Here is a 26,760-nt window from a genome sequence, read left to right as displayed (position 1 = left end):
TTGAATTGGTGGTCACAAAATGTTTCCCATCATGGAGACAAACGTGGCCCCCCTCTTTCAAAGCTATATATTGAAATTTTGAAATATCAATTCCCCCTAAATCAAACACGTATATACACACATATATATATATACATATACATATTGATAATATATAATTTTTAAGACCCGAATTTCAACAAGAGATAATCTTAGATCTTTCTTGTTTGTCTTAATCATGTAATTTGCATAAGTGTAATCAAGGCTCTTTACTACTCCCATCTTTTTCAAAAGTGAACATATTTATAGCTTTACTCTCTTTGACTATACAAATCTATAGAGACATATGTAAATACATACATATATACGTATATTTTTGGGTTCCTTTCTTTTGTTTATAAGGGGAAGTGGGTTAGACTCGAATTCTATACATCATGTGTTATTATTTAAAAAAATAATATTGTAATTGATGTAAATATGTAAATCGTATAGTTTTTTTATATATATATATTAAAAAATTTATTAATTTTAAAAGCTTACTTCAAATTAAAATTTATATACAAAATGAGAGATGCACTTAATTGGCAATCTAACAATAAGATATATATTATTATTATTATTATTATTATTATGCAGTAGTTTCAATAAGGAAGTAATGACATAAGAAACTACATATATATATATATATATATATATATGGAACTAGAAAAAGGTGTGGGCTCTGGACTTGTAGTTGATGGTGCTCAATAATTAGAGTGTCACTTTCTCATATTTTTGTAATTATTTTTTAAGTAGAAAACTTATTCAATTGATAATAAATTGACATGATAACATAACAATAATTAATATTAATAAGAATATTTCTTAATTCGTGTTTCCTAAATTAAAAATTGCACTACTTATTTTACCAACCCAATTATTATCAAAATTTAACTCAGATTTAATAATAACATTCATATCAGAAAATAAAACATTATTATATATATATATATATATATAAAACTAGTGATGGGGGCAAACACAAATTAATTCATAAAATAGTCTAAATTCCAATTCAATTTTTTTCTAATTTATTTGGTGACCCATCTTTGACATCTTTTTTTTTTTTGGGGGGAAAATATTTAATTAAAGGTTCTGATGAGTTGATTAATTATTATGTCAGTGAATCAGCCAAACACCTGGCAGCTATATATAATTAATAATTAATAATTGATCAGCCATAATTAATAGCTTATGCAATCACACACGACTTACAACTGCCTTCTACTACTACTACTATTTCATTTAAGATTTTTCTTTTAAATTAAGCTTCCACTTTTCTTGTCTGGCCTTAATTGATAATTAATTAACAATGGGGATGAATTTGCTGTGAAATTAATAGTAATAATCACTCAAATTATAAATATTAAAATTTTAACAATAATGCCTATGAAAATACTCATGTTAATAATCTTTTTAAGTAAAATATTTCGAATAAATTTTTTTATTTATAAGATATTGTAAATTTAAATCAAATTATACATTCTAATTAATATTTATATATCACTTATTGATTAATATATGAATTTCTATTAAAAGAAAGTATTAAATTAATATGCATTAGATATAATTTATAGTTATAGTTTAACAAGAGGAATATAAAAGCTTTTTTACTTACTTAAAAAGGCATATTATAAGTTGTGTATGGCGTATATACCAAGAATTATAATTATAATTAATGATTATTATTATGCATACAAGTGAGGATGAATGGTAACTATAATTAATTTTTACTCCATGGGTTTAGTGTTATTTTATGATTTAATCCATTTGGAAGAAATGTATGCTTTTGAATCATATACAATTATTAAATCAAAACCTTTTATCATCAACGTCCAACATTGTAGAAGACTAAGCAGAGATTAATTATTCCTTAATCGTTTTTCAAATCAATTTATAAGTTAGATCGAGGTTTAATCTTTTTGAGTTAAAATCACGAAAATTATGATTAAAAATCTCTTAATTTTAGTTTAAAGACTTATTTTTGAAACACAAAGTGAAAAAAATTATCACATAATACCTTGATAATAGGAAATAAATGAAATATTTCTTTTTTTTAAAAAAAAAAAAAAAAGAAAACCCACTTCAAGCAAGATATATACATATGTATTTATATGCATATGCATGTATATATATATATATATAGATAGATATATTTATATACATTCTCCTTTTTCATCAATTACATGGTTCACTTTTTGAAGAAGAAGAAGTAATAAACAAGTTAAAGAAAACGCACAATATACTTTGATTATGCTCATTGAATCATGTTGTCGAAACTCCAAGTTATTAGGAGAAACATGCCATAAACTTTTTCAAGCCAAAGCGAGAAGGCAGATTAGGCCGCCACCAAGTTGCACGTAAAGCTTTTCAGAAATACGCACACATATACATACAGCCACATATATGTCTATATACATACATATCATACACACAAAATAAACATATATTGAATCTTTTTTTTTGGGTTCGATATTCTCATATTAGAAGAGAGATAAAAGTATCCTTGAGAACGAGGTAATATATATACGTGTGTATACATACGTGTATGTATGTATATATATATACAGTATTGATGATGTTAAATGAGAACCACAGAAACAATGTGAATATAAAAATTTGGTAAGCTCCAATAAAACCAAAGATAGAATCTAAAATGGGAATATAAATATCTTCTTTTGATAAGATGGACCCTCACTCACCACCATTTTCCCTTCCCAAGTCACATCTCCTTACTTGTTTTTTTTAGCCTTTCCCTTTCTCTTTTTTCTTAACCAAGAAATTTTGATTAATTAGAAGGGAAATTTTCATTCATTCTCTTTTCATGGGTTTGTTAATGTCATTTGCATACGTGAAGATTATGAAACTACTCTTGAAAAATTTTAAAATAATAATAATAATACTGCCAAAGTCAATTTTTGAAATTAATTCCATAATTTATGTAAGAAAGAAAAAAAAAAGACAATTTTGATAACTTATTTGAGGCTGATCTTAAAATACAATCGGACTGAAACAGAAAATGACAAAAATCTAACAGCGGCAATGTAATAAAGCAGAAAAAGAAAATGGGTGGTTTAGATTTTGTAGATTTATCTAAAATTCATTGAATATATAAAGATTCCAAGGGAGGGTCCTCAAAAATATAACATGTCACAATCTAATGCCATGTGCCATATTCATTTCTGTAGACTCAAAAAAAAAATATATATATATATATAGTGTCAGTGCGGGGTGTTATAGGAGCCAAGAATATGAACTTGAAGAAAAAAAAAAAAAGGGTAGAGAAGAGAATTGAGAGGTGGTGGGTCTCAATTATTTGAAAAAACAAAACATTTTGTCATCGTGTATGGCAACATGATTCATCAAAAGCTTGCTCAACAATCCGTTACCTTTTTCCCTGCATCAAAATCCATTCCTCATAAAAAATGAACTTATGACAAGTGGCACAGCCACGTTCTCCAAGGGATTTTAAATATCTCAGACTTCCAGCCTTGTTGTAAAAACTCAATTGGAATACTAAAACCCATTTACATGGATTCCACATGTAAGTTCCCTGCTAATTATTCCCAGATTTAGTTTTTCATTAAAAAACAATTTGAGTTAAAAGAACGATTCTTTTCCATGCATAGGTTACATATTTACAGAATCCCGATAAATGCATAGATCATTGAAATGTAGCACAACCCGCAATCTCTGCGCTCAGCTACTCACAGAAGGTCCAAAGTACATGCAGATGGGCGGATTGATCCTGAAAATAGAAAGGATAGCCGATGGAATCGTCCAGATCCCATCACCGCATATTAAACCTGAAGCAACAGCACCTGCATAGTCTTCTGCGTGTTTCCTGTTGGTTCGCTCCCATATATACAATATTACAGTCCCAACAAACATGTCGATTGCAAAGTAAGCTCCAATATAGAACGGAACAGCCATTGCCATTGGAATGGGAATAAACTGCGAGATCTTTGTTGGGGTCACATCCCTCAGCAGGTTAATGACCAAAGCAGCCACGAAGAACCCACAACAAATAGCCAGGCAATGCTTTGGCAATTCTGAGAAGCCCTCAACACCTAAAATTGCCATTTCCCTGAATATCACAGCATATGGTGCTTTATATGGACCATCAGGTGACCCAATATCAAAAGCAGTCCAGAACAGCCAAAACGTGAGTGGAGCAATAACACACCCCATAGCTGTTCCCACTATCTGGCTAACAAACATGGACTTGGCTGACGAAAATGTGAGGTAACCAGTCTTGAAATCCTGCATGAGATCAGCTGCAGTTGAGACAATGGACATCATAACCCCACAGGCTGCTAAACCAGCCAGAACACCACCGTCTTTTCCAACTAAGGAAGCTATGATGAAAAGACCAATCTTTCCGTAGGTTGAAGCCAAACTCCAGTCCGTAAGCCCAGTGCCATAAGAGTTACAGAAGGCAAGAGCAGGGGCAATGAAATATGAACTGAGAACCAGATACCACTTGAGAGGTGGAAAGATCATTGGGATTGTTGCTATTGAAATGGCAGCCAGGGCAACATATCCAGAAGCTGCAAACCAAGATGGTATCTTGTCCTTAAGGAATACCTCATCTCTTTTCTTCTGTTCCATTAGCAATTCCGAAGTCTCGCTATCAGCTGAAATAGGAGAAAGAGCAATTACCTCCTGGTAGAAAACAAAGTAGCTCGAACAAGGACCTTATCATGCACTTTTCCCAAAAGTTTATTGCGGTTGAAAATGACTGTCTAAAACGTTTAGGTGAAGTCACTTGTCTATGCCTCATGACTAAGAACAGAAGAATCCCTTGCCAAAATAACTCCAAACTTCACAGAGCATGGGCCAAAATGTAAAGACAAATTGACTATTATACATGATATCTGAAACAATACTAGACATGTCTTATTCTTCGAAGATACAGTATATAAAGAATTTAAAAAACACTGGACAGGTCTAGTTAATCAAAATCATTTAAAAACACTGAATAGATAATTTATTATTTCTTGTATTTCTGGAATTTAGTTTGCTATTTTGAAATTAGGAGCAGAAAAAAATGACTTAAACCACATTATCTTTATCAGACTATAACATAATCTTAACCCAAATTTAAATTGATAATATATCCCTCAAACAATTTGAGGACACATAATGGTTAAATAAAAAAGAGCAAATATCCCTTACCTAGGACCTCGCTTACAATAGGAAGGCTCCCCTGTTTTGTCCTTTTGTTGCAGATTTCCTTCACAGTTATAGCTATTATCTTGATGAGATTATAAAGACCATCCCCAAGGATAAGAGAAATGGCTATAAAGACCTGCAGAAAATGTTGGTTGGAAAAACTTCTTACAAGATTGATAAATGACAAGTCCATAGGAAAGGCAGAAAAGGACCCCAACAAGCCTACATATGAGTAGGAGAGAGGGGAAGCACGGGGGAAGAGGAAGGGAGAGGAAGACATCCTCATGAACAGATTAACATTGTTTTTCTCTTAAAGCGCACTCCCATTTTGCAGTTATATAATGACTCTTTCACATACCTTGTACCCATAAAGACCTTTAAAATCATTGCTTTCAAGGTTAGCCGGATACCAGTCCCCTGCATGCAGTGAAATGAATGGCCACAAGAAGCCCCAAGATATGATAGCCCCAAGAAGAACTGAGCAGTTAACTATGTGTGGGCATATAAGACCACATCCAACATAAGTAGGACTGAAGTCAAAGTAAAACCTGCATTAAAGTAAGTCTTGTTAGCAACTCAGTGATACATGCCTAAATTACAGTTTACAGAGTAGGGTTGTGATATAATAATCAGAATGAAGGTTTGAAACCTTTCAATACCATAATCTACTTGCTCTGGTTAATAGATGCAGTCTGGCCAAGAAGCCTACTGATACATGTTCTACTTAGAATAAGAACAGCTCGCATGTGTGTGTATGAGAGAAAGAGCATGACAATTAACTCACGTGTTCTTGAATAGTATCAGACCAAGAGTCGGAAAATTATCAAATCCGCATGAATCTCCAATACCACTGAAGAACCACTTAAAGCAGCTCCAGCAAAAACTAATGCTCAAATATTTTCCAAGGCAACGGACTTGCTTCCTGGAGTACATGCAGACAACAGAAATATACTTAGGCATATACTCATGTTTCAAAAGTGAGAAAAGGGGAAGCAGGATGAACACAAACTCCTCTGTAGCAGTAATTCTCCAGTAATATGGAGTAATATATACAAAAAATCAGAAAAAAGAGCTAGTAAATGATACAGCAAAAAATATTATGAAGAAATCAATGTCAATGACTACTAGTTCCACTACTGTGACAGATGAAAGTTTTCTTAAACTAAGACATGAGCGTCTGCAACGAACAAGAGATGTTCCATTTCACGTGGAGCCCTACTGTTCAAATTTATTCACACTAGTAATTAGCAAGCAGATATTGCATTCTGCGTAAGTCTTCTTGATCACTGTTAATTTCCATTTAGATTCTTCCCAAAATTACATGATTATTTCTTGTAACCTGCCTACAATTTTTTTTTTCTATATCAAAAGAAAGTAAAAAGCTGTGTACAGGTCAGACAATTAATTACCTTGCAAGCTCAGCTCCAGTGTTGGTGTGAAAGCTGTTTATCAACATTGCAGTTGCTGTCCCACTGGGATATGTAAGTTTATAATCCATGACCATTACCTGAGAAAAGAAAAAGAAACGATAAGATGTATGAAAGGGATACTCAAAAATGCCAATCTATGTTCCTCAAAAAAAAAAATGCAGAAATGGAGCACACAATGCAGCCAGAAACATTCAAGGGCAGAGACGCTGCAGCAAACTTCAATATCTTATGTGGCAAATATATGCCATGGCAATCACCTTAACAATAAACAAATGTCATCCACACTAGAATTCATTTTAGAAACTAACTATTGAACCCAATATTCCATTCAGAAAAGCTGTATGCACAACAGAAGTATGCAAAAATATAGAGAGAGCAAGTGACGAGAGCAATGGGACAAGACTCCATCTCAATGAAACAGCATGACTTTAAATCAATTCCAAACTTTCTTCGAACATTTATGGCCACAAAAATGCTAAACTATTCCACAACTGAAGCACCAATACAAAGGTGACACTTACCTTACGTAATGGAACAAGGCTAAAGAGGCCAAGGAAGCTGACAACAAATAGAAATCCAGTCATCCACCACAAACCCGGATTCTTTACATCTTCAGCTCGGTTACCAGGATAATCAACACCAATGAGCCTATATGTTTTCTCATCCATTGCAATCAAATATGAACCAAACCCACCTGTAAAAAATTAAGCATTGGCAAACACATCAAATTGAAGAAAACTTTTGAGTTTCATCTTTATATTATGCTGTTTTCTTTTCTAGAAACCGAGACTGCTGAAAATAGTTAAGCTTTTCACTATAAGCATATTTGAGTTGTTCCCAAAACATTTAAGTGATCCAACACCACTCTCCACTTTTGAACGTGTTCTTTTTCTCATTTTGTAAAAATTGGTTTACAGAGTTTTAAATAACAAAGATAATGTCAAAAGAGAGTAGCTTCTTCCTCTTTTAAAGCAAAAACCGAAAATATGATATAAGAACCACCACTAATTCATTCCACCTTGAATTTCTTGACAGTGGGAATTAAATTCCCACATTAAAGTAAGGTTGAATTTCCACCACAAGGAATTCAAGGCGTGAAGGGCGGGTTTGAATTCACGCCAAAATAATTCAAGACGAATTTAAGTACAGGTGGTCAAACACAAAGGGCATCTGAAGACTAATATGAGGATTAGAATGTAGGAAACAAATGATTGCAGTGTAGAGATAATTAACTTGACAACAAACCATCCTTTATTAAAAAAAGAAAGAAAAAAGAAAAAAAAAAAAAAAACTAAAGTCATATCACTGAAACTTACATGTCTAATACACTAAAATTCAGCACTTGATAACCTTTTAAAATTAAATAAAAGAAACCCGTATACTTCACCAATAATAAGTAGTAATTTTAGAAGGATCAATATGAATCCATTTCCTAAGTGAATAAAATTTCAAACTAAAGTCAATATTTTTTGGAAACAAACCTCACAAAAAGACAAAATCTTATCCATACATTTCTAATTCGGGGTAATTAGTTACCGCTAAAGGCAAGACCATAGCAGGCAACAACGCAAGTTTGAATAACGGTGTTCTCCTGTTTGGTGAAAGGTTTTAGGGAAAATCCCAGCTTCGACAGGAACCCTGTCCAGGATTTGACGAAGAAGAATCCGAGCAATCCAGCAGCAACGTTGAGGGAAGGGATAATTCCAACCGTGAGATTGAGCTTGTGTGTGATGATGCAGAAAAGAGAGCCAAGCAAGACGCTCACCACCAGCCCTCTGATCGTGATCTGGTCCTTCCATTCCGGTATCAGCTCCTTATCATCATCAACGGCCCTGATCTTCTCCGTATCCAGAAGTAACGGCTCTGATATCTCCACCCCCGCCGAGCTAGAATTCTCAGTCCCCATGGTTTTCTGATTCTCCTCTTCTCTCTCCTTCTCGCTTGGTCACCGGAAAAACTTAAAACAGCCCCTGAAATTACAGAGAGAGAGAGAGAGAGAGAGAGAGCTTTGGGGGCCGAGATTGCGTGTGATGTTAACGTGATCGAGAGAGAGCTGACGGTTTGTTGAACTTAAAGGAAAATGTAAGAAAAAAGGATAATCAATTACGGAAATTTAAAAGTGACATGAGAATACAACAACGGTCCAATGATAAGTTGCCACGACTTAGAGTTTTTACCCAGTTGGTGTTTGGTTTGGGTCGGTGAACTGCGACTGATAACGTTGATTTACGGCTGTGGATCAGGCTCTGCAACTTGCACGGAAAAAAGTATATTCATTTTTTTTTTCTCCCTTAGAAACCATTGGAGGATACTTGCGGCAGACAGGTATGGATTAATTATTAATTCATAAATAATATTTGACATGATTAAGATGATTTTTTTAAGCTAAAAGTAATAAATATATATATTTGGAAAAAGAACTTAAAATATTACACAATCCGACCCTAGAAGTCTGTCCATTAGGCCCATAGTAACAGAGAATGGGCCGACTGGTTCTCACCTAGATCCTCACATATCCAGTACGGTTCAAAATGGGCTAAAACCTTAGAGCCCATTAACAAAAATGAGGGAATGAATTGAAATATTTTGAAATCGAATCGTAATTATTTGAGTAGATAATTGGAGAAATTAGTTGAGATTTATTATTTGGGAGATTGTAATAGAATTATTATACATCCGATTTGAGTATAAAATTATGCACAGAAAATATGTTCAACGAAAATGATGTATTCATAAAATTATGAAATGCAAACTCAATAGAGTCCATTAAAATTCTACAACTACATTTGCTTAATCGAAAATGTTAACCAATTCAACACAAGTGTTTTGTTTCGAAAAGAAAAGAAGGGGAAGTGTTTTCCAACAGTTGTTACAGCTTAATTCCCTTTCCTCGTCTCTTTTGTTCAAGACAGACAGACACCAAAACATCTCTGAAGCAGATCAGAAAAAAATCCAGTTCCACTGTATTTCTATTATCTGTGACATCACAAGGGAAATCTTTTTTCGAAGATTTAAGAAAAGAGAAGATTCTAACTTAATGGCTGGCATGCAACACATCAAACTATTGTAAAAAAAAGTAAACATTAAATTTACAAGTATAAATTATTTCAGTTAAGGCCAGGTGTTAATAGAAACAACTCTTGAAAATATAGTGTCTCTAACTTCCTGAAAATTAAACTAGACAAGTAAAAATTTTACATGAATCAATCATGCCAACCAGTTTGGTTCCTGCAATAATTTTTGCCCGAACAGTTTTCTGGCCTGATTTAACCCTTTTTTTTTTTGGGGGGGGAGGTTTAAAAGCCTGACTTTGACTGTTGAGTAACAGTAAGCTCCATTGAGTCAAGGTAGGGCCATGCATAATTTCCCATCTACTTCGGTACTAGAAGGACCCTCTAATGATCAAACATGCACAGTATTCTAATAAAGAGAGAGTATTGAAAAGCACTCACAGTTTTCTTCGTGTCGGCGTGGAATTCACATGTTCGAGGTCGAATCATGGAGGTGAATGGATGCTGCTGCTTTCTGTGATTGCAGACCCACAAACTGACTCACCAATTTTGCAGGCTTTGCTTTTGTTTTTGTGTATACTTTTGGAACAGGTGGGCGATTCTCTTGTCTCTACTTCATCCAAAACATGCAATTCTACATGTTTTCTAGCTGCTTGTTGGGTAGCGAGAGATGAGGATCCCTTTTTTATTTCTTCAATCACCACCCTTTACCTGATAGGGTTCTTGATGAATTTGGTCGCAGCTCGATTCCTGGTTGCAATAATGGAGTTAGTCCGAGCACACTTTACTAAAAAATACTCCCACCACTTTTTGCCAATACGAAGTCAATTTCCAATGTCCTCAGCTTTCATAACTGTCAACATAAAACTGCGTAAACTAGCAGATGTCCGAACATGGAAATAAGAGGAATTCTTATTCGGAATCACATTAATGTAGAATCAGACATCTCAGAGAATTGAAAAGAATGAAGTTAAATTTAATTTAAAATATCTCTTCTAACATAGGGAACACCGTTGGATGAATTGAGTATCAGGGGTCATGATCATGGAAACACATTAAATTGAAAATCAAATATACTTGTCATACTCAATGATGTAATTAACTGGAGGTAGTTACCAAGTCACCATGAATCTATAAATTAGTAGCTAGAACAGGAAAAGATAGAGAAGATAACAGTTGCTTGTTCAACAGAATATACCAAAACGTACAATCAGGTTACAGTGTTGCACGTTTTGTCAACTGCATGGTTTGTCCAATCCCTGCTCAGACAGAGATGTCTCTGGTTTAAGGCAACTGGATGACTTTTGTCTCCACGCTTACAAAGGCTTCCTCCTGAACTCACCTTAGATGCTCATAAGAGGCAATTGGATAGGCAGACAAGTCCCAGTGAGTTCCCACCTCAATTAAAAAGGCTACATGAGGCAACCATTGCAACTGACACGACAATATGTCACAATCCTGCTTGATTCAAGTGTACTGTTACATAATAAGTAACAGCAGAGAGCTAAACTCAATTTTCACAGAGCAACCACGTGGCATAACGATCTTCCAAAACATAGCACACGCAAAAGGGGCTGTATAAAAATATGACGAAGGAAAAAAGTAAGTGAAAGGAACAAAAGAGAAGCACGTTGCAATCTTGGGTCCCTTAATAGAAAATATAACTTGAACCAACCCATGCACGCTTACATGTGGAGCTCTGATGTTCTCTGCTTTTAATTCTCCAATGTAGCATAACTGACCTTGTTGTGGCTCTTTCAGATAAGATAAGCACACGTCTGCACTTAACTATTCTACAGCATAAAATTAAAAGCTAAAGAGCATGAACTTACATACCCGAATTTGCTGTTCAATCCTGAAAAAAAGTACCAACAAATTGAAGTCAAATTAAGAATATAAGAATTCTTGAAATACATAATTTGCAATTCCAAACAGATTACAGAATTGATTACACAAACAAACTGATAAAGCAGACATACACAAGAACAGCTCAATTTGGCTCAATAAGAAAAATGGATGCAATGGCCTTGTCTATGCATAAATGGTGAATATATTTTGTTATTTACCAGGGGCAATCACATGGCAAAGGAGCACAACATAATATATCTCAAGTTAACAGTATTAACACGAGCTATTGTCTACTAAAAGGTCTAAAATAGATCCAAGTTATGGGTCCCTGAAAAAATATCTTCATATTTAAACAGCAGAAAGCACTTCATCATAGGGTTGTACGTGTAGGATGTGCTCCTTCGAAATAATTTCATTAAAGGTAATAAACTTCCATACAGAATTCAATATGTTCGTACGTGTACAACCGAGGTCATTTTGCATCCATTTCCAAATCAATGTGCTTACAAGGATAAATGCAAGATGGCATGTGAAGAATGACTGATATGATTGATGCATTTATATCTAAAATATAATAATATCTCTACTAATTAATTAATTAAGGCTGATTGTGCATATATCAATGTATACATGTAACCTACTCCAACGACGAGCCTATTTGCATGGCAAACGTCCCACCACAATCTTGTGGGACTTAAAGCCACTCTCCAATATGTCCACTTGATTTGATCTTGACAAAGAACAGCCAACCAAAATCTTGTATCTTTCTCGTTGTTTCTCTCTATGAACATTAATGAAAGAATACAAGATCCTTCTAGCAACCAGTGACTCTCAAACTCCTTGCAATCATGACTAGAGATCGCAGTTCCTTCCTATTTCGGAATCATAATCCTCCCTCTAAGTCCCTTTCCCTTTAAATATCTAAATCTATCTATACGTAAATCTTCTATGACAACCACAGCAACCTAACATCAAGCTTTCCAAAGTGATTAAATATGACGGTAAGTCCCCCAACTCTACAAAGTTTTCCAAATTGTTATACAGTTCTAGACTTCATCTATGTCCGTTGTTGCTGCAGTTATTAGGATGGATGCGGCATAAATTTCGGCCACCTAGCACGGAGCCGTTCAAAGATTTCACAATCGGTAACATAACAAACTCACTCCATAACGCTTTTCTTAAACAATCACAACATGTTGTCAGTTCAAAAATCATCACATAATTAACAGTTAAAGTGAAGAACTTATCCTCTAATTGTCTAGCATGGAAATTATACACTAGAAAAGAGTAGTACTGACTAAGTTTGATAATAATGTGAGAATTACAGGTATTTTCTAGGTGATTCCCAACCTCAAGCAAAAAATTAAAATAGGCAGTTCGATGAATGTAATATAGGTGCTGACAGCCATGTAGTTATTGGTCAAAACAATTTAACCTTCATAATTATACAAAATTTGCATGAGCCCACATATTCTTAAGTGGTAACCGGACCATCTGAGCTCTTTCCAAGAAGAACTTTTTTAAGAGGCAGATCAATTAAAAGATGGTATAGATTCTCCATCACGATAAATCGGGCTAACTCGGTCCTTGTCTCTGCATATTCTAGTTTTCATTCACAGAAGAAATATAAATGCATCTTATGCAAGCTCCACAATCAAGTCTTTCCTCCTTTCAATCACTTCATATTTCCTGATTCCTCCCGGAACTCCAATTTCAGGGAACTATTGTACTTGTCTTTCAGCTCAGTCGTCCTATGATGATCAAGACTCATATGCAAAGCCATGCTTAAGATCCAGAAACAGCTCAAGATCCTTACAGCAGCCCGAACAGCAATGTGAAGACTCCTTTCAAGGATTCAAAACCAAGAGAGTGGAGGAGAAATTTCAGCCTGAAGCATCAGTTGCTACTAGTGATCTCTTCCATGGATTTCTCACTATTGGAACTCTTGGAGCTGAACCAGTCATCAGTGAGCCTGCAACACCTACATTTTCCATGTCCTTAGAAAACATAGCCGAAGGAAATACAACAGTGACAGAGAATGACTTGAAGCTCATAAATGATGAGCTGGAGAAGTTCCTTGAGGCTGAAGCTGAAGAAGAATGGTGTAATGAATCACCAGGAAGAAACAGTCAGGTTAGCATCATTACACTTAGCAGTAAGCAAATGGAGGGAGAAAATTCTGAAGATAATGAAAAGGTGTTATGTCCACTACAAGGATATTTATTCGGGTCTTTAATAGAACTTCCAGAAACACTTGAGTTAAAGAAGGAAAAGACATCACTTGCAGAGCTATTTCACAGGACAAAACTGTTAGATGAGTACTCCACAAAACAGTGCGGGAAAGGAGAGATTCAAGTCAACCCAATACATAAATCTTCCAAAAATCCCATCAGGAAGGTGCTGAAAAAGCTTCATGCTTCTTCAAGGAGCTCTACCATTTCTAGCAAAATTGAATCTGTTCCAACAAAACGAAAGCTCCATAAGGTGAGTTTTCTGTTGCTAGATAAATGACAATCAAAACCAGCAAACAGATTATCATTTTTTAAGAAAAAATATGGATTAAAATTTTTATATTTTTACTTATGGCATAATAAGTGGAAATTTGTTCCAGAAATAGACATCAGGACATTGGGGATAAAGAAATCAATGACAAGGATCAGATAGATTGAATCATCTGGTTCTTCAGCATCATATACGACTCATGTTGATAGAGCAATGACCTCTACCCACACGTTTATAAATTTCAAACAGATCGAATCATCTGGTTCTTCAGCATCTTAAGAATAGAAAATTCTGTATGAGAAATCAAACAGCTGTTTGAAATTCTTATAAATATGAAGGTAACAGTCATTGCTGTATCGACCTGAAAGTCATATGTGATGCCCTGTATGAATCTTTACATGAAAAATAATTGGTCTAATAACAGGATAATGATGCTAGCACAGCATCCCAAAAGATCATCCTCTGTGATCATGATAAATGGACGGATTCTCCAGCCATGGTTACTACAACCCACCAGTATAATTAATGGATTGACTCTTCACTATTATGATAATGAATTGAACAAAAACTTTTCTTCGAGATGTATAATTTTAAGTGTGAGATGCAGGTCATTCAGATGTTCCATAGAAAGATACATCCTGAAAACTCAATAGCTGAAAGAGAGTTTAATAAGTCCCGTAGATGCAAGACTATTGGCAATTCCTCTGATGGCTACAGGAATGGAGACCTGACCCACACTACTAACAACAACAGAAGGTTTCCTTGGGGATCAAAGTCTAAAGAAGGGATCTTATGTTATGAGAACAACTCAGAATTGCCGAAGAATGGGCTCAATGTAAGTAATTCAATCAGAAACGGGGAGCATTGGATCAAAACAGATGCAGACTGTAAGTACCATCATCATATGCAGTCCCAATATTATAAATACTCCATTAATCTAAGGACATAGCTTTGAGGGTTGACCATTCTGGTCATTGATTGATGGGAAAACTGTTGAAAAGAACTTTGTTGAAGAGTATAAACAATATACTAACGTTATCTCAAACTAAAAAGCTAATGGTGAAATAGAAGAAATATGCTGTCTACAGAAGTCCAGGGAAAAAATTATGTTAAGGGCATAAGATGGACCTAAATACTTATAACAACAGAGTAGTGCATTAATATTGACAATAACATATTTATTCTACCATTAAGCATGATATATCTATCCACCTAACTCTCTTCTGTTACTGCCACTGCAGACTTAGTGTTGGAGCTGTAGCAAAGAAACTACAAGAGATGCTTGGTGGCTTCATCCTTTATAAGATTGTGCTAATATTGGTGTTTTAGTTATTTTGTCTGCAAGTTAAGAGGTGATAAACTTAAGACAGAGACAGAATAAAAGGAGGAATTCGTCTTATATTCCTCAGTGTGATAATAAAGTTCTAGCACCAAGTTTCATATAAGTGACCATCGTCGCATATGTGATTATAATACTTTGCATGTCTCATCCAAATCCAATCTCAGCATCCTGTTATGAAGTGCTTGTATTTAAAATTAACTTTGGCGGTGATTAGTAGCAAGTCGTGTAACAAGGTTTGGCCTTGGAACTCATGCTCCTTGCATCCTAACTAGTATAGAACCCAGTAAATAAGAAGAGACAGCGGAAGATAAGACCTCTTTTTTTTTACCAAAAACCAATCTCAATTTTCAAGAATAAAGTTTAGTGAGTAACTGAGTCCCACCTTAAACTGGTAAAGGTTCTTCCCGCAAAACTCCACCCATTTCCATTCTCCAAGATTGGTCAACTAAAGCTGCCATTTCCCTGAAAAATTCAATTAAATCAGAAAAAGTACAAAAAGTAACACAGAACCCCCTGCCCCCAACCATAAGAAAAAGAAATAAAATTTAAGCATGAAGCAAAACAGAATGACAAGAGAAGCAAATATATATTGCAACATTGAATAAAGTGTAGGTTGGATAATGGAAATCATTAATTACTGCTGTTTTGAATCAAAATCAAAAGCTCAGTTGAAGCATGTTTGGTTCAAGTCACCAGCTAGATAGTCCCAGTGAGTAAGATGCAACATGCTTAATCTATGATCAATATATTGAGTTTAGATACTAGATGACAGATTTACAGTTAACAGTTGCATACTAGGAAACACTTGGGTGTTAATTAAATTGCCTAGGGTTGACTTATAATGGTTGATCTTCTATACAAAATTATTGTAAAACAACATCATGGGTCTATGAAATACTAAAACCCTTTCTAGCAATTACTCACTTCCTATAGCATCAGAGAATGATCCCCAAGGATTTTGACCACAGATCATAGCAGCACTGCCATCGTTCTCTCTGTAGTTTTCTTCATTCTACGATCCTGACATGTCTTAAGAAGAGAAGTCAACTGCCATTGAGGAATAGGGTAGTGACAAAGTGGCTGGATCCTTCAATGATAATCTCTCTCCAAACTAATCCTACTAATTGCATGGGATTCAGGCTCAGGGACTGCAAGCCTACATTAAGGGAGACCAAAAGAAACCAGCAATCACTGATTTATCTTTTAGTCGATGTGAATCAAAGAATTACCTTGTGTCTTGACAGATTAATTCGATGCAACCATAAATTACCAATGGTTATCCTATTCTTGATACAGCTCAAACGATTTGGATGGCGCTTCTCAAACCTACTCCCAAGTGCAATGAATGTTAGATATTTGAGTTACTGAAAGAAGTTCCTAAAATGAAACAAGCTGAGATGATAATTACAAAGTATATTTTTGAACTTAGAGGATTATGGCAGTAACTAGGTTACTACCACGGCGTCAAGCAGCATATACAACATATACAACCAGATTCCAAGACAATGTGATTTTTTGGCCAGGTTGAATATTAAGTACAACCAGGTTCAGGTTCATGTTCTTAGAGGAGATCCATTTCCATCCATTTACAATTACATTACAAAAACAGATTTCAAGGTGTTGTTCTACATACTGTCACTAAAAAGGTCAATCTATCCCAAAAGAAACTGAGGTGGGAAGAGGTGAGATCCTATCATTTTGCTCCAATCACAAAATCCAAAGCTTAGAAAAAGTAGCACCTCTCTAATAAGGAAATTTTCACCTTCCACGGTTATAGTTGAGAAGATCATTCTGGCTATTGGAGTGGTGAATGAGGTGGCTGAACAAAGAATTGGAGGCATAAATATCAGAAGAATCTAGGGTCTAAGTCTGCTATTTGAATCCAAATAGATATAATGCGTCTCAGGTATATTAAGCAAGACAACATATCCATAGACTCCCGACCATTCAGATTTCTAAGAAATGCAAATTCCAAGAAACATCCCTATTTGCATGGTCAACAAAATTATGAGAAACGTAATAAAGACAAGGAAAATGAGTCGCCATTTGACAATCATGAGGTACACTCAAAAAAAGATATCAGATCCATTCCCCAGCTAGAAACATCTAAAAGCAATTAAAAAGTCATAATACTGAGATATAATTTTCTAGGGACTTCCATATGTTTTGGAATTCCTAGCAATAAAATCTCATCCATTCCTAAGCATACCATGGATACTCTTGATCACCATTTGCCATAAAGAATGAGGTTCATGCTACAAATGCCATAATCGTTTAGCCAATAAAGACAAATTGTTTGAAATCAAATTCCCTATCACCATCCTGCTTAGCACCACAAAACACTTTTATTTTACCAAGTGATCTCAAATTTATTTTTTTTTGGAAATAAAAATTGTATCATGTATTAATATAGGCACCAAGAGTGTGCAACCTATTTACAATATTTACAAATATATTAACATATCAACAAGTTCTGCAAAATCCTCCATAGTAACCAGAGGATGACCCTATAACAAAAGACCAAGAGTTAGACAATATCTATTATTTTTTATTTTTTTTTTAAAGAAAAAGTTAAGAACAAATTAGAATGGCACCAAAGGGAGTACTGCCCGTATACACAAGGATTTACAGTGAAGTAAGGTATAAATGACATCTCCAAAATCTTCATCTCTAATGATGCCATGCCCCAATAAGAAAGACCCAAAATATGTAAACCACCCATCTCTAAGTTTGTATCTATCTATTATTTAAAATGTCAAAACCATTAGAGTCATCAATCTCCTTAAAAGCCCTCCTATTCTTCTCTTTCCAAACAACCCAAAAGATAGTGAGCAGGATAAAGTCCATCTGTTTTCTCCAGGCTCTAATGCCCTTCCATGCCCAAATTTCTTCCCTCATGGAACTTGCCATCACCCAACTTATACCCAACAGCCCATAAACAATAGTCTATAGCTTGTAAGCCATCGGACAATGCAGTAACACGTGCTTACAAGTCTCCTCATCCTTCTTACAGAGAAAACAGACATTAACCAAGATCTTTTCCTTTTTCTTCAGGTTGTCAATGGTCAAGAAACATTCTCTACTAGCCTCCCGAGCAAAAAAAGAGATCCGGGAGGAGGAAGGAATTCTGGTCTTCCATATCTGCTTGACAGAAAAGCGAGTACCATCATCACTGTACTTGTACAGCTTTCTATAGAAAGATTTAACCGAAAAAGACTCGTTGTGTGTAAGACTTCAAAGGGGAGAGTCAGTACTGTCATCCAGTGATATGCAAGATAATTTCTGAAATAACTCCTCATATTCACCAGTCTGCTAATCATTAAGAAATCTCAATACCAAGACCTGCCTCTCCTTCCTTCCAACCATTATTCACCACAAGAGAGTCGCAGGTCTTAATTTTTTTTGTTGTGCTATTGCATAAATCTATGGGAAACGTGCCATGAAAGTATCCCCTTCCATCCAAATATCCTCCCAAAACCTCACTATATTTCCTCTTCCCACCTTTCACTTTATACACTCCTAGAAGTTGACTTTTCTTTGGATGATCTTCCACAATCTCAAATTTTGTTGCAATTATTATTCTCCACAAAGCATCTTCCTCGGTCAAAAATCTCCAGTCATTTAGCCAGTAACGCCTCATTCATCTCTCATAAGGAACGCAAACCCAAACCACCAAGAAATAAAGACTTAGTGATCTCGCTCTATGCCACTAAACGATACCTCCAACACTCCTCCTTGTTACCCCATAGGAATCTACTATGTAAAACCTCCAGCCTCTTAGCCACACTCTTCAGAATGGTCAACAAAAACATATAGTAGAGGGAGGTTGCCCAGAGAATTCTTGATGAGCATTGCCTTCCTCTAGATAATTGACCCCTCTTCTATCCTCCAAGTGACCTCAAATTGTTGCATGTACCAGACTACAAAAACCTCCTTATAACCCTCTATATATTCTCCATACTCTCAGTCATCCTAAACAAGAAAAGATATTACAACAAAATACTACAAAGACAAGCTAGGATAAGAGTGACTCCACCTCCAAGAGAGAAAAGACTACCCTTCCAGCACTTAAGCCATCTAAAAACCCTATCGACCACCTCATCCAAGAAATATTCCAGCCTAGAATTATCTCCCAAAAGGAGACCTAGATAAGTAATGGGCCAAGATAACCAAACACATCAAAAAGCCTTGGAAAGTAACAGTGACAATATCACCCATATTAATACTTGCAAGGTTGCTCTTATTCAAGTTAATATGAAAACTGGAGATAGACTCAAAAAATTGAACGACTGTGAGAACATTTTTTTAAAAAAAGATAAAAGATGGATTATATTCACAAGCACCAAAGAGGTGTAACCTATATACAATATATTTACAAGTCTAACAAAATGTTTATCAGGTCCCCTAAATCCTCGCTAAAATAACACAGGTAACATTAAAATAACACAGGTAACATGAATGAACATGAGAACATTATTGACTGCTTTCTCATCCTCTGAAGTAAACAATATGATCTGCAATTGAAGATCCTCCACCTTTATACTCCCCAATATATATAGGTACCAAACCTCTGTCTGATCCCCTTGTTAACATCTGGCTATGGACATCAACCACATTGTAAATAGGAACAGGGTAAAAAGGTCATCTTGTCTAACATGCCAAGAATCACAAAACCACAATTCAGACGTACCATTGACAATAAGTGCAAAGACATAAGAGGGCGGGCAAAATTAAATAACTATTACAAGAATATTTCCTAATGCAACAGTTAGTAGTCAGTGCAACTCCATTTCAAATCCCTGATAGTGACTCCTATACATACTAACCAACATATTCACAATAAGCAAACAGTAAATTGGTAAGAAATCAATCCCAATACGAATAAAAGGGAAATTACAACCAAAAGCAAATTGTTCTTTGCTTTAAATTGATGAGGGAACCAGACACAAAGATATCATGTTTGGTCTTCAAATGCTGCAGCACCACAACCATGCAAGTGACAACATACTAGATGAGAAAATGAAAACATATACTAACAATATTCATCAGAATAAGGAAGGTGAACTTACTTAAGGTCATGACTGACAACAAGTATAGTCAATTCTTTCTTTAGATGCTTCAAAAGCTTCACAACATCTGCACGTGCTTTCCAATCTGATTTGAAGAGTAGAACTAGTAATGTATTTAAAATAAATGATACAATTGTCTGCAAATTTATTGCTCAATAAAGACATAGGATATATGGAGATATATAATGGAAGCATAAGCATCGATATTCTAAAAGCAGTTAAACATTCTAGACTACTTCCTAAATAAAGCTGGTCTTTTCTTACTCAATGTAAAGTAGATTTTCCAGAGAAGTAGCTTTAATTGCAGCAGGCAAAAAAAAACCTCCATGGTGACCAAAAATTTAAAAAACTAGATGAGGAGCATAACATCATCAAGGGGTGTTAGAGTTGATTTCTTCAGTTTGGTGCTCAAAAAGTAAGTTTTTTCAGTTAGTTGCATAATACTTATTGCAAAAAAGTCCTTTCCAAAAAAAATTGTTGCAAAAAAGTCTCAAAATTGTTACAAACTGTCTTGTATGAATATAATTTTTGAAGGATTCATATCTTTCTTGGCCGGCTATCAAGTGGCAATATGGCACATATGTCTGCCTGATCAATTTTGAATATAGCCCATATAATGTGCTCATGGAATATAAAAATAGACCCCATCAATAACATAAAATGAAGAAACCAAACTTTAACTTCATACCAAGACCAGCGAGGGGCTCATCCAATATCAATAAATCTGGAGTTTGCACCTGAATAACAATAGCCAGTGATAATTCATATCATTATGAACAGAATATAAGCATTGATCTTTAACAAAAATATTGTGTTCTGGTGTTTGTTTATCAAACTTCATTGTAGAATAATATATAGATTCTTACTAATTGAATAGCCAAAGCAAGCCGACGTTTGTAGCCCCCACTCAATGACTGAGGATCTTTATCCAAGGAGATTCTATCCAATCCAACCTAGGATATCATTTGAAAGGGAAGTGAAATAGATGAAAAGAAAATAATGCCACAAAAGAACAGGGGATATTGTTCAAGATACATAAGACACATACCCAATTAATAGCTCTTTGGAGATTCAATGCCAGATGCTCTTTTAACTGAATGCTAGCCCTTTGCCTCGGCCATCCAAAAACAACTTCTTCAAGAACATTATCTGCCACAAAGTACCTAGTGTGATAAACAGACCAGTTTTAGAAATTCAACAAACAAAAAACAGAACCTAGCACATTTTTATAAGATTCAATGATAGATGCTCTTGATTAAATGCCAGCCCTTTGCATAGGCCGTCTGAAAATAACTTTGTCATGGACATCAACTGCCTCAAATTACCTTGTAACAACAGACAGAATAAAATCTTGCAAATTTATCAAACAGAAGACATAAGCAAAACAAGCACGGTTCTATAATGAATACATGAGGTTAGCAGATTGCTTTTTCTTTATACAAGAGGAAAAGGAATGAGATCCTAACTAGACCTAACCAAGCAATGCCACAAATTTCACTGTGAACAAATCTCATGAGCTTCTGAACAAAGTTGATGAGCCAATCTAGATATCTACTCCCTTCCCTTGCCAAATGCATACATTGCACACTGTAATCTTTAGCCAGCATTTCCTATGCTTTAACATAGTAAACTTTAAACTCTCTAGTAAAAAAGGGGAAAATTTTGGGGGACGAATTTATCCCAAAATTTTGATACCATAAAACATGTTAAAGGTCCCAACTTCAGTATCTATTTACATACTCCAACACTCCGTTGCACACAAGCCTGTCAAGTTTAAGGAATGAACGAAGCATCGAGCCATTCATATGTTGTGCTAAATTTACTTTTTAATATAAATAAGACGATCAGTTTTCGAACTCTTAACATTTAACTCTAATAAATGGGAAATTTTGGGTCAGGTATCCAACTACCTTTAATAGTTCAACTTTATTATTTATCTACAACCGTAACCTTGCCTTTTTTTAGAAATAAAAAGAAGAAAGTATCATTTTGTATAGGCACCAAGGTGGTGCCACCCATGTACAAAATTATTTACATTTCTGTGATTATATCAATTAACTCTCCTAATTCTTCCAAATAGTCAATCTGTTTAACCCTAATCATAGTGCTAAGAGTATGTAATCATCTTTCATGAATCCTGTTCATACCCTCTTCAATCCCTTCAAACACTTTTCTGTTTCTCTCCTTCTACACCACCCCAAAAACTGCCAAAGAAACTAAGCCTAACCATCTTTTTTTTGCAGCCAAGCCTTTCCATGCCCATAACTCTTCTTTCACAGATCTGGCCATGACCCACTTAACACCTAACAACCCATACACCGAAGACCATAACATATACACCACCGGACACAAAATGAGCAAATGATTGCAAGACTCCTCAGCCCTCTTACATAAAGAACACCAGGTAACCATAACCCTCCCCCTCCTCTTCAAGTTGTTAATTGTCAAATGCACTCCCTGCTTACTTCCCAAGCAAAGAAAGCAATCCTCTGTGGTGCCTTCATCTTGCAACAGTAACATTGCTGACTAACTTAACGAAAACAAACATGAGCAGTATGATGTCTTGTAAGCTGACAAAATAAACTAGAATCCCGTTCAATCTAGGGATGAAGATAAAGAAAGTACATTGACAAATTAAAAGTTGGTGATATTAAAGCATACAGTTCAGTAAATGTGTAATGTGAGCTGCAGCATTCATTTAAAACAAGAAAGTCACAAATTCACTTACTTTTACAGACCTACTGTTCTTGTGAATAGAAGACACAAACACATGAGAATCAGTATTTTCTACCTCTCGGGAAACTGAAAGACAATGCCAACTCTTTCTGGAGCCAATAATTCTGGAGAAAGTTTTGGTTTGCCATCATATCCATATGTTTGGATGCAAATGGAACCTGATATTGGTTTGATTAGCCCTGCAAGAAGCTGAAGTAGGGAGGGGAAATTAGACGTTGTGCAAGGGGAAAATGAAGTGAGTTTGACGAGAATCTATAAGATAAAACACTAATAGGGAAATGAACCTGCAAGAGAGTAGTTTTTCCGCTTCCACTCTTTCCAAAAATTAAGCCAAAACTGCAGAAATTTCATTTACAATTTAGTCATGGAGACAGGTAAACCAAATTTAGATCAAATATATAGAACACATTTGGTTTTTCTTTTTTTTTTTTTTGTGCTTTACACTCGTAAAATTTTAAGTTTTGACGAGCTTTAAGCTAAAAAAATAAGGCTATCCGATATTTTTATAAGTTTGTAATATCTGATAAGCTATAAAGAATTTGGTGAAACCAAAACTTAACGTTGAAAATTTAGTAAATTTGAAAAAGAAAATATATATTGATCTTTTTAGTTAAATGTAATCTTAAAGATTAGTTGAGGGTATTTTGGTCTAAAGGGGTTGCCAATGAGCTTTCTATTTTTCACTTAGTGCCATGTCAAAAATTCTAAGTCTCACCAGTTTTCTTTGTTTTGTTTTTTTTTCTCCCACTTTACATATACCTTTTAGTCATTTTGAAAATGTATCCAAATACTCAAGCTTTTTTCCTTCAAAATTGGCAACAAAATAAGCCAGTCCAAGCTTTTTTTCTTTAAATAGAGAAATAACTACTATCAGAAGAAGGAAGGAAAATTCAGTGATTAAGGATTACATATCCTAACAAAAGGCAATAGGTAAAAAGGTAAGAAACATAAAATGAGAAGATTCAATGCAAATTAGCCACCCAATCTTGTGTAAAATAGTGAAACAAAAATCTTTAAAATTCCCATGCGCCTTGGCCCGAAGAGACGCCATAAAAAGACAGCCAATCCCAAAGATGCTTAGAAGGAGAAAAATGATCACAATAAATAAGCAACAACATCCTCACATTTCCTTCCTCCTACTAACATTGCTGAGAGAAGAACAAATGCCTTGATATTTGGAGGAAAGTGGGGTGCGAGGTGACACCTACGAGACCCCAAAATGTCAACTGCTAACACAGCATGGCTAGCATTTCCACAGGAGACGAAAAAAATGTAGGGACTTCCACTCCAACATCATATAAAACAATTTGATCAAAAGTAATTAACGCACCCACAAATCAATCGTCTCCTATACCAGATACATAAATATGCCAATGATTTTGCCACAAGATAAACTGTTTAAAACAAGCTGAATAAATGAATGCAAATCCAATTTCGAGCACCATTGTGGAGTTCCAATATCCAACAGTAAATCAAAACCACAAACATTTTTTTTACCTTCTCTCATGAAGGCAAAAGCTAACTCCATTCAAGAGATTGAGCTCAGTACCGGGAGGTCGATAGGAAACATTCTTAACCTATAAGTAAGGCATTGTAGAAATTTTCAAAAACTAGAATACTTCCTTTCATTCAATTACAATAACCAAGCTGTTCATACTTGCTGATGAAAAGAGTGAAGAATATATTGAACCTTGCGCAGTTAGTCTACATCAGCGCGATATAAATTATGAAAACAATCATTACATACATAAATACATATATAAACACACATATATATGTGTAAATAAATGTGTATGTATGTTCTTTAAAACTATATACAACTGAAGGAAAAAAAAACATAAACAACGACATAGAGACTCACTTCGAAGCGAAAGTAATCACATGATATTCTGATTAGCCGAGGAGCTCTTCTCGAATTGAATCTGTTGAGAGCAAAACTATTACATTATTCGAGCGATAATCTAACCTGAATTTTTACGAGTTCAAAGAGTAACCGATGAATCAAGCGCAAATTAAACAATCAACACTAACGTGGAGCGTGGTTTGATGGAGATTATCGATAAAGATTCGACAGGTTTGCAGCCAAGAGAGATAGAGACTGCGAAGTTGGATATCGCCATTTCTGCACAAATCGATTCCGACTTTTGTGGCTATCAAGTTAAACCCGCGCGATTCTGATATAAATTATGGAGCAACTCCATGAGATCTCCAAGCTACCATGCGTTTTCATTAGAGGATTCTTTCTTTAAGGCGGCCCGACCCACTTGCCCCATCCAGTCTGAAACGGGCTGATTTGGGAAAGTGGCTCCGTGGGCTAAGTGTAGGGGTTTCTAACACAAAAATAAATATATATATATATATATATTACATTGTATTAAAATATATTTTTTATTAAAATCTTATTATCATTTTGTTTGTTCGTTTTTAAAACTTTTTGTTTGGATTATAATAAGACAAGCTTGATGACTCGATTTTCTTTGTCCAATCCAATCTAACTAATCGATTTTAGGTAGCTCTAATTGGAATAAGTATCGACTATATAATTATTCAAACCTCATACTCATTTGAAATTTGTCCATGTAAGACAAATAAAACATATTTGGTGTAAATTTTTATTCAATAAAAATTATTAATTAAATTATAAAAAAAAGTTAAATTTTAAGAACTGATTTAATAAATTATTTTTTTAATTATATATGCATATCTTAATTATTTAACAACATTATCATATAGATCTTAATAAATTATATTAATGATAAAAATATACTTATTGATTCAAATATTTTAATTATATTCTAAAATAAAATTTAATACTAAAACTGAAAAAAATTATATATTAACATTCGAGTCTTTTATATTTGTCATTGCCTTATCGAATCACGTATAATATTGTAACAATCCTGGAAATTCAAAAGGAAATACATATAATAATCTGAGTACGGAAGCGAAATAAAATATTAAGGTTAACACCCATTGCATAATAAATTAAAAGTACTAAACAACATTACGGAATAAGTTATCTGAAAAAAATACGAGAAATGAGAAAATAAAAGAAACTATAAAGCATCTAGCATTTACTCAACGTCTTCTTATGGATGGGGCTCGGGAACCAGATCCTCTTGATCTGAAATAGTTAAATAAGGAATGAGGTACACTAGCACAGTAAAGACATCATACTATATCATCGTCACATAAGTAAATGTTGGTAGAAAACAAAAAACAACTAATGGAGCACAAATTTTAAATCAATACATTTATTTAAAATAAAACCATTTACCTTTTTTTTTTTACCATTGGAGAACCTGTGAAAACAACGTATAAAGACCATAACATCATACAGATCACAATTCCATGCATAATCAGTAACATAAAAACATATCATAAATCTATATTCATTAACAATAACTGATTATCACCGTTTCTCGTTTTCACCAGCCTACTAGTATCCATGGGGATCCATAAGGGTCCCCGCTACACGTGAACCATTCATCTTAACAATTTTAATTTCAGGGTTGTCCCCATACCCCGTCCGATATGAGCACCAAAATAATAAACCTTAATACTCCATCAAGTATGAGGGTGAAGTGGGTCGTCCCCATATCTTGTCCGGTATGAGCGCCAAATTACCA

The 26,760-nt window shown here is 34.7% G+C and overlaps 3 protein-coding genes across 7 annotated transcripts; 1 reads left to right on the top strand and 2 right to left on the bottom strand.

Annotated features, from left to right (window-relative positions):
• Positions 1–3,567: 3,567 nt before the first annotated feature.
• YSL6 (YELLOW STRIPE like 6) lies at positions 3,568–11,489 on the bottom strand. 2 transcript variants are annotated; one of them, XM_088215646.1, is made up of 8 exons: positions 11,324–11,489; positions 10,076–11,208; positions 7,145–7,317; positions 6,603–6,700; positions 5,978–6,115; positions 5,552–5,741; positions 5,197–5,329; positions 3,568–4,655 (listed from the first exon to the last, which is right to left on the bottom strand). In XM_088215646.1, the coding sequence occupies exons 3-8, from the start codon at positions 7,289–7,291 to the stop codon at positions 3,718–3,720; spliced, it is 1,644 nt and encodes a 547-aa protein (XP_088071772.1). In that variant the 5' UTR covers positions 7,292–7,317; positions 10,076–11,208; positions 11,324–11,489; the 3' UTR covers positions 3,568–3,717. The 2 variants fall into 2 exon arrangements, with proteins under 2 accessions (XP_088071772.1, XP_021895731.1); XM_022040039.2 differs by lacking the exons at positions 10,076–11,208; positions 11,324–11,489 and adding an exon at positions 8,160–8,740.
• Positions 11,490–12,226: 737 nt separating this feature from the next.
• LOC110824638 (regulator of nonsense transcript protein) lies at positions 12,227–15,429 on the top strand. Its single transcript, XM_088215651.1, has 5 exons — positions 12,227–12,483; positions 12,561–12,627; positions 13,200–13,966; positions 14,592–14,871; positions 15,226–15,429. The coding sequence occupies exons 1-5, from the start codon at positions 12,478–12,480 to the stop codon at positions 15,243–15,245; spliced, it is 1,140 nt and encodes a 379-aa protein (XP_088071777.1). The 5' UTR covers positions 12,227–12,477; the 3' UTR covers positions 15,246–15,429.
• ABCI11 (non-intrinsic ABC protein 14) lies at positions 12,753–25,419 on the bottom strand. Of its 4 annotated transcripts, none has more exons than XM_088215657.1 (13): positions 25,163–25,419; positions 24,993–25,053; positions 24,629–24,708; positions 23,416–23,467; positions 23,187–23,320; positions 21,444–21,558; positions 21,262–21,348; positions 21,084–21,132; positions 20,396–20,480; positions 16,597–16,652; positions 16,251–16,482; positions 15,709–15,788; positions 12,753–13,937 (listed from the first exon to the last, which is right to left on the bottom strand). In XM_088215657.1, exons 1-11 carry the CDS (start codon positions 25,249–25,251, stop codon positions 16,370–16,372), a joined length of 921 nt encoding a protein of 306 aa, XP_088071783.1. In that variant the 5' UTR covers positions 25,252–25,419; the 3' UTR covers positions 12,753–13,937; positions 15,709–15,788; positions 16,251–16,369. The 4 variants fall into 4 exon arrangements, with proteins under 4 accessions (XP_088071783.1, XP_088071790.1, XP_088071798.1 ...); XM_088215664.1 differs by having other exon boundaries at positions 13,669–13,937; positions 16,556–16,652; positions 25,163–25,418; XM_088215672.1 differs by lacking the exons at positions 16,251–16,482; positions 16,597–16,652 and having other exon boundaries at positions 13,669–13,937; positions 25,163–25,410.
• Between the last annotated feature and the right edge of the window lie 1,341 nt (positions 25,420–26,760).

The sequence above is a fragment of the Carica papaya genome, chromosome 1 (genome assembly GCF_054855325.1).
Source record: "Carica papaya isolate Zhongbai chromosome 1, ASM5485532v1, whole genome shotgun sequence".
Classification (NCBI taxonomy): Eukaryota; Viridiplantae; Streptophyta; class Magnoliopsida; order Brassicales; family Caricaceae; genus Carica; species Carica papaya.
This window is presented reverse-complemented; position numbering and strand designations above follow the sequence as displayed.